Consider the following 15516-nt stretch of genomic DNA (forward strand, 5'->3'; position numbering starts at 1 on the left):
CATTTTTGTGCATATTTCTGGAGACATAAACTTTTTTTTCTCCCTGGGACACTATGTGATGTTTCAGCAGTTTTGCTTTTCTAAGAAAAATATAAATCATTATTAAATCCATGTGATTAGTCCCTTTCAAAATAAACAATTTTTTTTTTAAAAGTCTGAAGTATTAATTTAATCTTTTACACGTGGAATCGTAGCACAGAGAACAGTCTGCCAACAATGCTAATGCACATTTGATAAACACAACAAAAGGAATTAGTTCAGCAGTTAATGGTGATCTAAAGACACATACAAAAGCTGTGAAAGGTCATAATGCAGATGCAGAACATCTGCTCCTGGACTTTGTCTGCCCTGTTGGGGGCAACCGTGAGCTCCCTCAGTTTGTTCATGCATTTAGAAAAGCAGTTTGAGCCTCAACATAGGAATCTTAATTATTATCATTTTTTCCTTTTATATACAGTATGTGGGATGAACCTTCTGTAGAAAAAATGACAGTGGACAACAAACTTACTGAGAGTAGATCATTTTACATTAGATGCCCAAAGAAAAATCTATTTTGTGTCTGATTTAAGAAGTAGGTTTTGTATTTGAGATCTTACAAAGGGATCAAAGCTACAGAACAAAATAAAAAGAAATTAACATGAAGATAACTACATGAACGCACGTCTTAATACAAATACAACGCTGTGAGCCAGTCTGTCTGTGAGTTAATACTTCAACTTTCTTCATGCCCAGCTCTGCTCGTCTGTCTGTATGCATTATTCAGCTTGAACCAGCCAGACTCATGACAGTTTCTATTTTTACACATTTCGTCAGGATGATGGAAGGACGAAACTAACAAAAAGGAATGTTAGAACAATACAATAAAATCTCAACGGTAAAACTATAAATGAAAACCTACAAATCAACATAAAAAGAGAAAGGGGACGGTGATGTGGTCAGACTTGAAGGTAAAAAGGAAAGCATAATGCTTCTCTAATTATGTTTTATGTGGCTAATCTTGTCTACAAAAGAGCTGGACCATAATAAAACAGCGTTGTCATCTAACTGATTTAATGCATCATATTGCCATGTCACGTATATCTAAATAAAAATGCACCACCCAACAAATAGGAAGTACTGCTGTGGTTGAGTTTACACTGCCACCTACTGGTAGACTTCATTTACATAGAGGAATTTAGTCTCCTTTAAATGTTTCCTTCTTTTTTAGGCTTCCTCTCTGTTGCTCTCGTTGTTTATCTGTTGACCCACAAAATTGCAGTAAAACCAAGTAAATCATATGATGATATCAGGAATATGAAAAAGCAAGAACAACATTGATATAAACGAGATATTACACAAGATGTTAGGGTGAAAAGAGTCTTAGATTCATTTGTTTGTTTGAATCAGTCCACATGGGACTTTACCTTGGCACACTTGTCAGGTAGGTCAGCACGTTGTGAAATTCTCTGTCCGTGATCTCCCCAAATGCAGGGAATTCTGGGAACACAATGACTGGGCTGCCATTATCTCCTCTACCTCCTAAATAAAGAGAAAGAAAAGCAGTGATACTTTCATATTCAGAAGTGCTTTAAGTATCTCGAATGATGAAAGATACCATAAGGCAAAGAGACTGAAAACATCCCTACTTATCATTTCTTTCAGTAGTTAATTGTGAGGCATCTGATTATTAGTCTGTCAAAAAAAAAAAAGCTTTTTGTTTGATTCCAGGTGGAATGAAAGTTAAGCGAGGGGACACTGTTGCATCATTGCCACATGGGGGCAATGAGGAGAGAGTCATAGTGAGATCAGAGGAGCCTATGCAAACAAATATTCACCACAATAAATGATAAGCCAAGAAGCAAATAAAAACGAAAGAAATTTTGGCTCATGTGTCTTTTTCAGGATTGTGTGGGAATGGTTTAATTAGATTAGACCAACTGGCCAATAAGCTTTTTTATTTAAATACTATTAAATGCTGTTTGGCACACTGAGATTTTTGCCATAATTTATTTACACATCATAATGTCATAATGTGACCCCTCCCTGAACGTGATTTAAAAAAGAGAAATTTGCAAAAAACCCACAATAAATTTAAAAACCTGAATATTAATGACTTCAGTGATGTGACTGATTGTGAAATACAGTATGTGTTGAGTTGTAGTCCAAGTGTACCAGTCAAGGTGGATCATAAAAAGCAAAACAAACAGATGCTGCTGTGTTTGCACACAATGGCAACTGTTGATGCCAACAATGTATCCTCTTACACACAGACAGTAGTTACACAAGCAAACACACAATCTCTCTCTCTGCATGGAACAGCTGCTCTGTCAGCGCATGTGCCTGGAATATCAATCTGTCTGGCTTTTCTTCTCTCATTGCCATAGCAACAGCAAGTGCACGGTCATGGTTTCATCGTCTGCTCAGATCGTTGTCTGCAAAATGGTTCCCGACACTGCTGCAGGCACAGGGTCACCACACAGAGAAGCCTGATGTTGATCAGAGAAGGGGACGTGTAAAGGCAATCTAGTGAAACATAGTTCGGTTAACTGTTGGAGCAAGCTGACAGGTAACATCAGAAAGGCAGTGAAGAGGAAAAGGATATAACATTTGAATGGCAAATGGTAACCGTCCACAGAAAAGAGTACAGATGAAGTATGCAAATATCAAATGGAAGATTGAAGATATAATTAATACACACCACTGGAAGCACACACAGACTGAGGCTCAAACTGGGATCAAATTTAAAATAGTCACCTGAAAGGAAGGCAAACTGCTTTTTGAGGTCAGGGATAATGTCAGCAGCACGGAGGGGACTGCTGTGCAGCTGCATGATCTCATCTGGAAGGAAAAGAAAGGCACATCTATTAGTCAAGCCTCTTAGCGTAAGATGTTTTACAGTTGTTCAAGTGTACATCTGCTTTAATAAAACAGATATTTACCTAGAAATACTCGCATACTTGCAAAATAGCATTGCGTCAACCAAATAACAAAAAAAATGTGAAGAGATTAACCTTTTTATCAAAATCAGGTTTTTCATTTTACTCATACCCTGAAGGTAAAAACATGTAAATCAACTTTTTTTCCCCACATTATACTTTATTTTACATTTTGTGGGAGTAATGACACGATGATTATTGGTTAAGTCGGCATACTGCAGTCGGCAGTGTACGTGTACACTGTAGAACTTAAATTTACACACATTGTGGAATTTTTCTATGACGCACGATACTGATGGAGAGATGAAGATCATCATCAGTTCTCATCTCTGCAGTAACAGTTTTACACCTTATTAATAGAGACAACGGATGGTATTTAGAACATGTGGTAGCGGTTTTCGGGGTCCACACGTTTGGTTATCCGTTTAAGCTGTACGTTGTAACTCAAGTTACAACTTACAGTGAAAAACACTCCTCTGGCTTAAGTAGTGTTACAATTCGTTTTCAATCCATCAGTTTCACAAAGTACACGCAAACTTTTTTCTTTTCTTTTTTTTTTTCAATCAAAATGTAATGCTAAAGCAGCTCATACAGAAGAAGCAACTCTACATCATTAGAAAAAACAAAGCAGGCATATAAGCTAAGCTTCTGCTTGTTTTGTTTTAGTTGTGGATTTTTTTGTGTGTATGGACAAACTGATTGGCTATGACTGAAACAAAATGAAATAAACCTAAACCTAAAAAAACCAAAAAACCAAAAAAAAAAACCCAAAACAAAGCAGGAACAGCAAACAATATTACAATGATGTCAAACACAAATTCAAAATCAAGATAGTTTAGACACATTTCATGTTCATTTTCTTTCCCATGGTTCAGAAGAAATATTCTTGTATGCAGTCTTACATCCACCAGTAGAATATTTCTAAAAGGTTTACAAGGCTGCCTGGTAATAAATGACCTAACATTTAATCATATTAGAAGCAATCCCCTCTCAAACATATAACAAAATATGTTGAAAAAGTCTTCTTCCATTTTATGTTGACTGAAGACAGAACTGATACAGCATTTATAACTCCATTCACTGCTACCATTTTCATATTAAATGTGTTAAAACATTTTACATTATTTTACATGACACTGTTCTTGCTACGAACTTGAAAATAGCTGCATGGAAGAAGAGATCTCAGAAAGTCATCCCAGGTAGAATAAAGCACAAATAAAAAGAAAGAAAACATCATATGTGTTGCTAGTGTTGCTAACAACTATACAGTGCCTCCATGCTCCCTCTCATCAGGATGGTTATAATCACATTAAAAGTTCATTCCCACAGTTGGAGATTTTGATCCTATCAAGAGCCAAACTGAAGGTTGTGTACTCAGTAATTTAAACCTCTTTATTTGTTAAGCATTCAAAGTTAGAAGGCATGTAATCTTTTCCCCTGAGATTTTATCCATCCATCTTCTGCCGCTCATCTGGGGTCGGGTCTAGGGGGCAGCAGCCTAAGCAGGAAAGCCCAGACTTCCCTCACAAGGGGGGGGGGGGGGGGGGGGGGGGGGGGGATCCCAAGGCGTTCCCAGGCCAGCTGAGAGATATAATCCCTCCAGCGTGTCCTGGGTCTTCCCCGGGGTCTCCTCCAGGAGGGATGTGCCTGGAACACCTCACCAGGGAGGTCCAGGAGGCATCCTGACCAGATGCCCGATCCACCTTCACTGGCTCCTCTCGATGTGGAGGAGCAGCGGCTCTACTCTGAGCCCGTCCCGGATGACTGAGCTTCTCACCCTATCTCTAAGGAAATGCCCGACCAGCCTGCGGAGGAAACTCATTTCAGCCGCCTGTATATGAGATCTCGTTCTTTCGGTCACGACCCACAGCTCATGCCCATCGGTGAGGGTAGGAACGTAGATCGACTGGTAAATCGAGAGCTTCGCCTTCTGGCTCAGCTCCTTCTTCACCACGAAAGACCAGCGCAGAGTCCGCATTACTGCAGACGCCCCACAGATCCGTCTCTTGAACTCACGCTCCATTCTTCCCTCACTCGTGAGCAAGACCCCGAGATATTTAAACTCCTCCACTTGAGGCAAGACTTCACTTATATGTAAACACATAAAATGAATGTAGGACAGGTGGGAATGATAATATGGGTAGAAATTAACTGCTTGGCAGATGTCTGCTCCTTCCTTGCGCTTTTATAGTATCATTTTGTTTTTGTTAGATTTTATTAGCAAAATCAGAATGAAGAGGCAGTGGGAAAATAACATCAAAAAGAAAAAGTGTTAAATACTACTTCAACAACCTACTATATACTATTAGTGTTAATATTTTGCATTTTAATTAAAACAACATTGTGGTAACTCCATAACACAATTTTAGATCAAACTAAAAAAAGAAAAGAGTTTCTCTGTTACCGTCCACATCTGCTAAATGCATGCCTCAAAATTGCTGCAAATTTGATCTCTGCTCGGCTAAATTGGGATTCAAATGTGTTTTCATCACTAAAGTAAAAAGACTGCATCTCAAGACAGAACATTTTCTTTTTAAAGTTAATTAAAGCTCACCCAAGTTCTTAAGGCTAAAAACCTGAAGAACAGTCAACAAAATAAATTCCCCAAGAACCTAACAACTATCCACAAACTAAATTATGGTGCTGCATTAAAGTTTAGACAAGATAAAGTTTTTAAAGTATAAGTAAGAATGAACGAATGAACAAATAAATGAAAAAGAAAATCTAGAGATCATAAAGCTGTAGGAGCACAAGGGTTCCTGTGGATGCAAATAATTTTTTGAGTATTAATTAAGAGCAACGTTGACATTTTACAATCATTTTGCTTTGTTTGCTTAACTCTCTCCAGGTAAAAGATGCTGAGCCATCACGTCACTGCAGCATTCAATACGAAGCTTTGTTCTTTGCAGCTAAATGCCTTTCTGAATCAGAAATATCTGTCACATCCATCCTTCAGGAGGTAAAATGCTGGAAGGCTAATAAATTTATCAAGCTAAATTATAGGAGTTTTGAGGTGTTTTTAATATTTTGGCTTTCCATACATCTTTGAGTGATTAACAATGTTCTAACTCAGATCATGAATTCTGATCTAGTATTGACAGATTACTTTAAAAAAGTGATCATCAGCTGAATTGTTCCAGTGTTGGATTATTGTAACTGCATATTCTTTGGTATCCGCCAGAATCTTTTGACTTGTCCACCACTGGTAGGACCTGTCTTGTCCAGACTTTTAACTGCTACAAGAAAAGAAAGGGCATCCTACACTGACATAACATTAACTGAAGGCTAATTGCTTGAGCAATAATGGTCATAATTGGCGTCACACATAATAAATCTTGTGGACTCCTCAAGATTAAAAGGCAGTATATTTATGTATCATCTACATACCAGTGGAAAATGCATGGTGGAAAATATAGACCAACAGAAATGGAGAGTGAATAGCATTGTTGTAAAAAAACAAAAAAAAACCCAAAAACATTCACAACAAACTCCACCAGTGACTGGGTTTGTCCAAACCTTCCATGTTAACAGAGGAAAACCTGTCTGCTATACAAGGTGCTCATGAAATCATTTAAAATTGAACAAGTTTATTAAAAAAGCAAATGAATAGATGACTCTGGAACTTACAATGTTACAGATATTTCAGTCATTTTTAGGTCTCATGTTATACACCACTAGTTTTCCTCTGATGTTCTTGATCTTCCACTTGTCCCTTTATCCAACACTGTCCCTGTCTCCATAAATTTCCAAAAATGAAGTGATGTGATGATGAATGTTATCCATTATTATTCCTATAGCTTTGTTGACTGAACGTGTCCAAATTTGTTTTTGTGAATATGAACACAATTTGTGGACTTTACTGAAGAGCAGCCATTTTTTTTTAGACATTTTTAGACATATAGCTTGTATAGACATATAGCTTGTAAACTGATAAAAAGTAACAGACAAAAAAACAAACAAACAAAAAAAAAACAATCATTTAGGTGTTTGATACCTGGACATGAAATATCAGATCTGTAGACTGTGGAAGCATTTCCACTCGTGTAAAAAAGATAAGGCTTTTGGATCAAATCAACACAGTCACATTTCAGATACAAAATGTATGCAAAACATCACAACTTTTAATCATTAGATCCAAAACAAGTAAATGCTGTTCATAAGCTAGAACTACAAAAAAAGCAAAAATGAAGAACAGCAGCACATAAATCCTGTTTGTTAGAGTCCTCATTAGACCTCCTAAATATACTTATCCTTCACATGAAATAAGAAATTATTCATGCAGCATGATGCAGTGGTCCCCAAACATACAGCCAGAGATGCAGCTTCTGTTTACAGAGGCAGGTGGTTTTAAACGTACTACGACAGCAGGAGATCTCCAGGTTGACACCCAGATTACACTATCTGTCTGCCGGCCCTCAAACTGTTTCATTAAAATGTATCTTGTAACATAGTTATATAGACAGCTACAAACCTGAAATTAACAGGTTTACATTCTTACCTGAGGTGAGATTAAATCACATGCACACAGTGAAAAAAAAGAAAGATTCTATATTTTTCTTCTTTTTTCTTTTTACTGTTTATCTGCCAAATACTGCACTTGCCCACTTACTCTAAATCAGAAGGCCTTCATGCCCAGAAAAACATTACTGATCACACACTCTTACAGACAGCGCCTGCCTCTTCTTGTTTTGTTGTTGTTGTTAACAATCTCAGTGTAGACAAAAATCGTTTTCACGCCTTCTTTTTTTGCAAGACCTACAGGGAATGAAACATTCTGCTTCAGTGTCTAATTTGACAATTTCCCAGTGGTCTCTGCTGTTAACAGGTATTGATCAGGAACTCCTTCCTTTTCCTCTTGTCTCTGAAATTAACCTTCAGCAAGTCTGCTCACACAGGCACCAAAGAAGCCAGGCAAGTAGAATGGCCACTGATGAAAAGCTAGATATTTAACATTTTGTTACTCGGTAAAGCAATGTTGATGCTGATAAAGGTCAGCATTACCTCAGGGCTTTTGCCACAAAGCTGCAGCTGTCTCACCAACTGCAAAGTGCTTAAAGCCTCTCACATGGTTCTTATGTACTCAAGTGCACAAAGAGACCTCCATCAGTTTCCCCTCTCTGATCAGGCTTCGCTTACTTAGTCAGCCACACCCTGCCCAAAGAAACTCCCACGCATATCACATCAAAACAAACCCACCCCCATCCAGGTCAGAAGGAGGCTATTCTGTTACTGAAAAATCCCCTCTAATTTCAGTTTCAGTCCCTTTTCACCATCATATTTTTTTCATTTCCCTCACTCGTGCAAAAATCCACTCACCATCTTCTACAAGCAGAAAAGCCCCTCTAGTGATCTCGTATATCAAAAGCTACTATGTTTCACAAAATGGTACGCAGCGAAACTACTCCAGTTTCTTTTCCAGACTTTCTCTGCATCCTCACCAACAGATGTAAGTGATATCATAATACTCTGATGAGAGAAAAGGATGTATATGTAACACAGCACAACAATAGACATCTTTATAGAAAGATGAATATGTAAGGCTCTAATGAGGGCTCATTACTTTTGGTGGTAATATTTACACTTTACTACCTGCATTTATTTAATGAAAAAGTTGAAAACATCAGTATTTAGTGTTTGATCATCATGATACTCCAAGGCAGTCATTCTATTTCAGCTATACAGCTTCTTTCTTTTTTATTTTATTACAGCAAGTCTTCTGCCTTTTATGTGATAAATCAATTCTTCCTGCTTAGAAAAAGCTAACTCTGAACAAGCCAAACCAACTGATTCCAACACAACAAAATGTACATAAACAAACCAGCATTCATACCACCTGCTGGTTGAGGCGTTAATGTGCTTTGTGAGACTTAACGATTGAGATTAGTGTCCACTCACGCTCAAGTTTGTGGCTGATGGGTCAAACATTAGTGGGTCACAGTTCCACACCTGGACCTCCTGTCACTACTGACACAGATTACAAAGACTTGACCACTAGACTGAATTCTTGGTTCTCCGTGCTAGAGAGACCAAAAAAAAAAAAAAAGGATACAAAAAGACCTAAACAATAGAGCAGCGTAGTGCTATTAATGTTAGAGAAGTAACAAGATCTACTCATCTCCTCTTCTTGTCTTATGCAATGTAACATTATTCTATAGGGCATATATGCAATAACAACAAATACTGAGACTAAAAAATGTTCCAACAATTAGTTAACATGCTGTCTCTATTCTATAGTCATTAAGCAGACGCTTTTATCCAAAGCGACTTACATACCCCGATGGGCACATCAGGGGGCAACTTGGGGTTCAGTGTCTTGCCTTAGGACACTTCGGCTCATAGTTAGGGGAAACCTGGACTCTATCTCTCATTGTTCCAGGTGATAGACAACTGCTCTTCCAGTCCTAAATAGATGCCCAAGAAACAGCAAGAGTCCAGCTGCAGGACTCTGCACTTTGTTGTTACAACTGTGGAAGAGTGGTGCTAACACAAAGGTAACACGCAGGAGCAGAAATAATTTTCCAGGATACTGTTTGAAAAGTATTTCTGTTACTGTTTAAATGTAGCAGTTCCTCATTTTATGTAAGGACAGCAATAATAGAAATGCATTTTCTTTGATTTCAAGCTTTGTTTTTGTTCTGCAATGTGTCCAACTTCACCAACTCCAGTTCCCAAGGGCCAGTGCTTGGCAGGTGTGGAATGTTTCTCGACTGCAACATGCTCCAGTTCAAATGGATGGGATATTCACAGACTTGGGCAAAACTTAACAAGCTGCTGGAGATCAGTTTTATTTGAATCGGTTGTGCAGCAGTAGGGAAAAATTCAATACATGCAGGACACTGGCCATCAAAGACCAGAGCTGCTCAGAAACAGATGACCAGTGATATGTTCAGTATCTAAATAAAGATTAAATACAGCAACAGTTTTCCTGCTTGTCTAGATTTATAGCATTCCTTAATCACAGAGAGAAATTCTTTTATTATATTTTGATAATACAAAGAAGACATCTGACCTCCTTTCTGACATCAAGTATCACTTCCTTTTATAATGTTGCCAAGAGTGAGAAACAGGTTTTGTGTGGTGTATTTGCCTTGTCATTTGACCACCTGAATATGAAGAGATTTCCTTAAGGTTTGACTGAGTCATTGTACAGTGAGTGGTATGCAAATGGGAAGGCGAGCAGAGGGCAATAAGTAATAGAAATGAAATGAATAAAATATGTTAAAGATTAAATAATGAACCGAACAGATTTGGGGTTAAATGGGCTGGGATCAGGAAGGTTGGGGGAGGGCATTAATAAGGGGCTTAAGGTCATAGCCATGTAGGAGGACTAGAAACACAGATTAAGTAAATGGTTGAGAAGCGATGAGTGTGTTCATGCAAAATGAAGGAAGCCAAGAGGTGAAAGGGCTCACATGACAGTTCAGAAAGATAATATCCAAGGTAATGGTAATGGTTAATAACTGTGCTGATGAACAGAGAAATCATATGATCAAGGAAGCAGGATTAACAGAACTGAAGGGATGGAAAAATCAAGTTTTTTTTCCCCACAGAAACGTAAAACGGCAAATGGTGCAGAATACCAAAAATACTCCCAAACTAACAATACGTTTCTGGAATAACGAGAAAGTTCAGAAAACTATTACTTTTTCAGTCAATACAGGCATAAAAGAGTAAAATAATAATCTGACACCTACCACAGAGCCAGTGGCAGCGACGAGTAAATCTGTAGTAACTCTCCACCTCCTTAAGAGATATTCGAAAATGACCCCAACTCTCCTCTCTTGGAATCAAACAGTCATCCAATTTCTCCATCTTTTCTTCTTTGATCTCAGCTTGATTTTCCATCTCGACATAACTTTTATCTTCAGTCTTTCCATTCTCCAATGATACTGAATCAGCAGCTACATCATCTTCCTCAGTATATCTCCCTTCATCTTCTCCAGAAGTCTCATCTCTTTGTACCTTATTAGTAAGCAGAAGGTCTGAGTGTCCCGTAACTGCAAACCAGTCCAACTCCTCTCCATCTGAATGTCCATCTGAACCTACAGTCATCTGCCCTGCGAGACACGGCACTGAGTTTTCCTCCATGTAAAACCCTGAGTCTGCCATCTCCTCTCCTCCCATCTTTCTGCTACAGTCTTGTTCAGCCCTATCATGCAATATTAGTTTCACGAAGCTGTGCACAGACACACACATAAACACTAAAAACTTCCCTCTTATACTGACTCCACCTTCCTCTAAACTTCCCATCCAGCCTCTAACCTGCTGCCAGGCTGCAGGTGTTCCACTGCCTGCAGATATCAGTCAGTAACTGAGAGCACTTCCTATTCCAACCTCAGGTTACCTTCTCTGTATACAAAAGCTACAGTGTAGTGGTGGACCCCACCCTCCCTCCTCAACAAACTATTTTTACCTGTCCCCTAAAAAGCACAATGCCTTAAACCTGTTCATGCGGGCTGGTTCTGACCTTTAACATCCAGTCATGGTTCTTTATGGCCAGAAAGGGAATAAATGTTTTGCAATACATCCCAGTATGTCACAACTACTGCAGCTTCTGGTGCTAATTTACCTGAGCCAACAGAACTCGGGACCCCTTTCTGCCTTATCTCATGAGATGTGCACCAAAAGTACAAAGCCTCCATTCTGACCAGCCCATTCAAACACGGCCTGCATCCCCATTTAACCAGTGACCATCAATTGAAAGCCTCTATTCTTGTTTATACTCCACTGAAAAGAACCTATTCTTACAAACTCAGTGAAAGACTCAATTCTAATGAGACCTCTCAAAGACAGACACTGTTCCTTGGCAGAATACGTCAATTTAGATTCAATTTCATTGAGTTCTAAAAAAGATCCATGTCAGTAATTTAAAAAACATCATTCTGTCTCCTAATCATGCTCTTATCTATTTATAGATGAAATATATTTGGGCTGCGTTGGTATGAAAACTTGTGTCTGCATGGCTATACTTGTGTTTTATGATTGTCATTTGCAGAGCACAACAATTAAAATATATTCTTGTTATTTTACCAAGGACTTCATGAGATTATCTGTATAATAAATGTTGAGATAAAAGCTAAAGCCTTTTGATGAGGAGCGAAACAAATAAATGAGAAAAGAAAGAATTAACCAACAAGCATCAAAGAGACACAGCTTGCTTGAGCTCACTTTATTCATGTATTCGTTGTCCTAACCGCTTAGTCCAATTAAGGGTCGCTATCCCAGCAGTCTTTGGGTGAAAGACAGGGTACACCATGCTCGCCAGTCCATCGCAGGGCCACACAGAGACAAACAACCCTGAGCTCACTTATAAAGTTAATATGAAAGTTTATCTGCAAAGAAACAATATATTATATATTGGCATGTTAACAGCTATAAATACTGTCACAACACAGTGTTGAACTCTCGTTTTATAAGAGAAATATCAACAAAAGATTAATTCTACTTCAGCAACAGTAAAATTTTATTACTGCACAAATTGTTTGTGTGATTGACAAATGTTGCCCAGTTTCAAATTTCCAATGACTAAAAGTGTAACAAAAGTTAAGATGAGAGTAATCAGTGAAGAGATGCGTTGTCCCATTTCTGGAATCATCAAATAGAAAATAAACACATTCCCTGTTGTTTTTTTTATCTATGATACCAGTGGAAGGTGTTATAACCTCATTTTTATTTGAGATGTTAAGAGATGACTATTAGTAAAACACCCTAAATTTAATATGTATTCATTTAGATAACTGAATTTTGAAGCTTTTCTAAATCAGGAATATAAACTCAGAACATTGGAGACACTTACACACCTGGATATGATTACAACATTCTTTTTTCTTACATCTATGAAGACCAGAATTGTCCCAGCAATGGCTGCAGCCCGCAGGTGGGGTAGAATAACAGGATTATACTACAGATTTTTGCCTCATGGGGAGCAAAGCTGCAGGTTTAACAGTGTAAAAAATGTGTATTTAACTAAACTGTCAATTTTTCTTTATTCCATCTAATATTCCATTTCAAATTCCATTTCTAATGTTTTCAAACATGCAATTATTTTATAAAAAGCGTACCACCGACTGTTATGAAATAGGATCATCAACCAATCAGAAGGTTAGTAAATCTCAAGCTCTTTCAAAAATACGCTTAAGCCCACATAGCTCATTAGTATGTAAGTGTGTGTGACTATATAAAAAACTTTTTGTGAATAAGAAGCTAATTTTTTAACGCTTTTTAGACCTCAGCCAAGGTAACAAGCTGCTTTACATGTATAGATCATTAAACAATGTACAAAAGAAGAGGAAGCTGAATAAACGAGCACCAAATGTAAAAAATCCCACAAAAAAAGAAATATTTCCACACGTCTATTCTCTTATTTGATTTGTAAAGTTATCAAAGTTCTTCTGATACAGAGTGTCACAGTGATCTTTCTCTTGCATTCTCCTTATGGCTAATGACTTTGCCAGAGCTGGATGGAAAAGAAAACTTTCCCTTGAAATCATGCAGTTTCAGCAACAAAAAACTAGACGAGAAGCCCATACCATTTGCATTGCGGTACCATATATATGCTGACACAGAAGAAATCTATAAATGCAGGGTAGCCATAGCGGGTTTTTTTTCCCTAAGAAAAAACAAGAGTCTGCAATCTTCAAGAAAGATCTGGGTGTTTTAGAAATATTTCACATTTTACCATGCAGCAAGCTGGAGGAAATAGCTCTTAGATCTATAAACAGACCATTCTCTGACCAAACCATTCTCTTACATAAAAAAAACATAACCAAAGATTAAAAAAAGACCATGCATAAGTCCCCTGACTCACGTGGTTTAAGTGGTACCATTGGTATTCCTTTATCCAATTCAGGTGCACTCTTCCTTGATTTCCTTACCATTCTTTCCCACTGCATGTCAGCAATTCTTTCAAAAAATAGTTGCTAAATGAAACACTTCAAGGAGGAGACAATGTCATTATTAAAATATAAAAATGCTTGCATCTTAAATCCGCAGCTCCTATCTGTGCTAGGTCCTCTGCTTGAAAAGTGCTGCATGCTGCAGTTGCTGCATTTCTCAAGGAATCCCTTGCTGCAGCAGAAAAATGTCAGTGCAGCTGCAGAGATCTGTAAGTTGGAAACCCAAGTGGCTGTTTAAGCTGCACAGTCACACTCACACACACACACACACTTACAGCCCCATGGAGAACAAGGGGGACTCACAGGAAACACTGTGAGGGTCTGGGCAGAATGCCCTGCAGTGCTTTGGTCAGAGCTTAAAAAAGGAATATATTATGCATAAATACACACACATGTCTGCGCATAAACAGTGATGTGTAGTATCATACACATCACTTATCAGTGCAGGAAAGTTGCTAATAAAGAATGAAATGCAAATATGCATACGCACACACACACACACACACACACACACACAGTCTTACCATCCCAGTCCTTCCAGGAGTTCTTGCGGCTGGCAGGATTGAAAGGGAAGGGAGAGCCCAGTCCAGAGATGTCAAAATTCTGGATCAGATTACTGAGGCGGTTCACGAGCCGGTAGGACGCCTCTCCACCCTCCCGCAAAAACTCATGAAGAGACATGAGAGCCAGGTGCTGGTCTCACACACTCAAACAAACTGTCATCCAGGGAGACCCCTCGCTGCAGCGCTGAACACTTTAACAGACTCCAAAACGCAGCTTCCAAATGAAAACATATAAAGGATCCTTCTGTATCATAATTTGCCAGTCACTCAGGACCAAAATGACTTGCTCTTACATGCATCCTGTGAGGAAATTTCTGCAATGAATGCATACAAAACAAGTCCAGTGTCCTCTGCAGTGCCACATTAGGGACTAGGGAAAACAGCACAGTCCAAAACAGGCAGGAAGCACAAAAAGCTGAGTCACTGTCCCTTTAACCTCTACAAGAAACACAGCTCGCTGTAGAGGTGAGAATGGGCTCAGCTCTGCTCACACACCATCACTCTGATGAACACACACATATCTTGTCGCAAGTGTAACTACTGACAGTTAAGAGAAGCGAAGGTTTTCTTTTTACAATACAGAAGGAGGGTGGAGTGCAACAGAAGCAGAGGGCAGCCGGTGGAGCACAAATCCCCTTCTGCTACTCGGGCTAATTATATTCCTCCACTCCTAAACTAATCTGCCTTTTCCTTCCCTCTCTGAATCTCTCAGCCCTGCAATTCACAAAAGTCCTGGTTAAAATGCAATAAGCAGGAAAGTAGCTGAAACCCATCAACTGCAAAATATGAACAAATGAACAAAAAAAAAAAAAGAAAAAAACTAAATCTCCAATGAAGTTTAGAAGTTGTCAACATGTCTTCAGCTACTGAGGGAGAAAAAAAAATAGAAACAACTCCTCCTTTGTGGAAGAGAGGGGTTCATTCTCTAGCAGGCTTTAAAAGTTTGTGTGTTTTGTGTGAGTTTCAGCAAGCAGGCAAAAGGAGGCTTGCACAGTGTTGGAACAGGAGCTGCACTAACATACTGATGAGGCAACTGCAGGGATGAGACACACAAGATCAGTTCCCTATTCAATGACCCTTCCTGTGCCCCACAATGCATGTGTTGAAGCAAGGACTGAGGAAAGAATATATATAAGTAAAAGA

General features: G+C 38.6%; 1 protein-coding gene across 1 annotated transcript in view; it reads right to left on the minus strand.

The window, feature by feature from the left end:
* Positions 1-14491, minus strand: part of mcf2lb (mcf.2 cell line derived transforming sequence-like b) — a gene marked incomplete at its 5' end in the record, with an annotated part of 35262 nt that extends 20771 nt beyond the window's left edge. Inside the window, 3 exons of the mRNA XM_079254123.1 lie at positions 1404-1518; positions 2734-2817; positions 14335-14491. Coding sequence (XP_079110249.1) covers positions 1404-1518; positions 2734-2817; positions 14335-14491 — 356 coding nt within the window. The remainder of the gene's footprint in view (positions 1-1403; positions 1519-2733; positions 2818-14334) is intronic.
* Positions 14492-15516: the final 1025 nt, after the last annotated feature.

Source organism: Telmatherina bonti (genome assembly GCF_933228915.1).
Source record: "Telmatherina bonti genome assembly, chromosome: 15".
Taxonomy (NCBI): Eukaryota; Metazoa; Chordata; class Actinopteri; order Atheriniformes; family Telmatherinidae; genus Telmatherina; species Telmatherina bonti.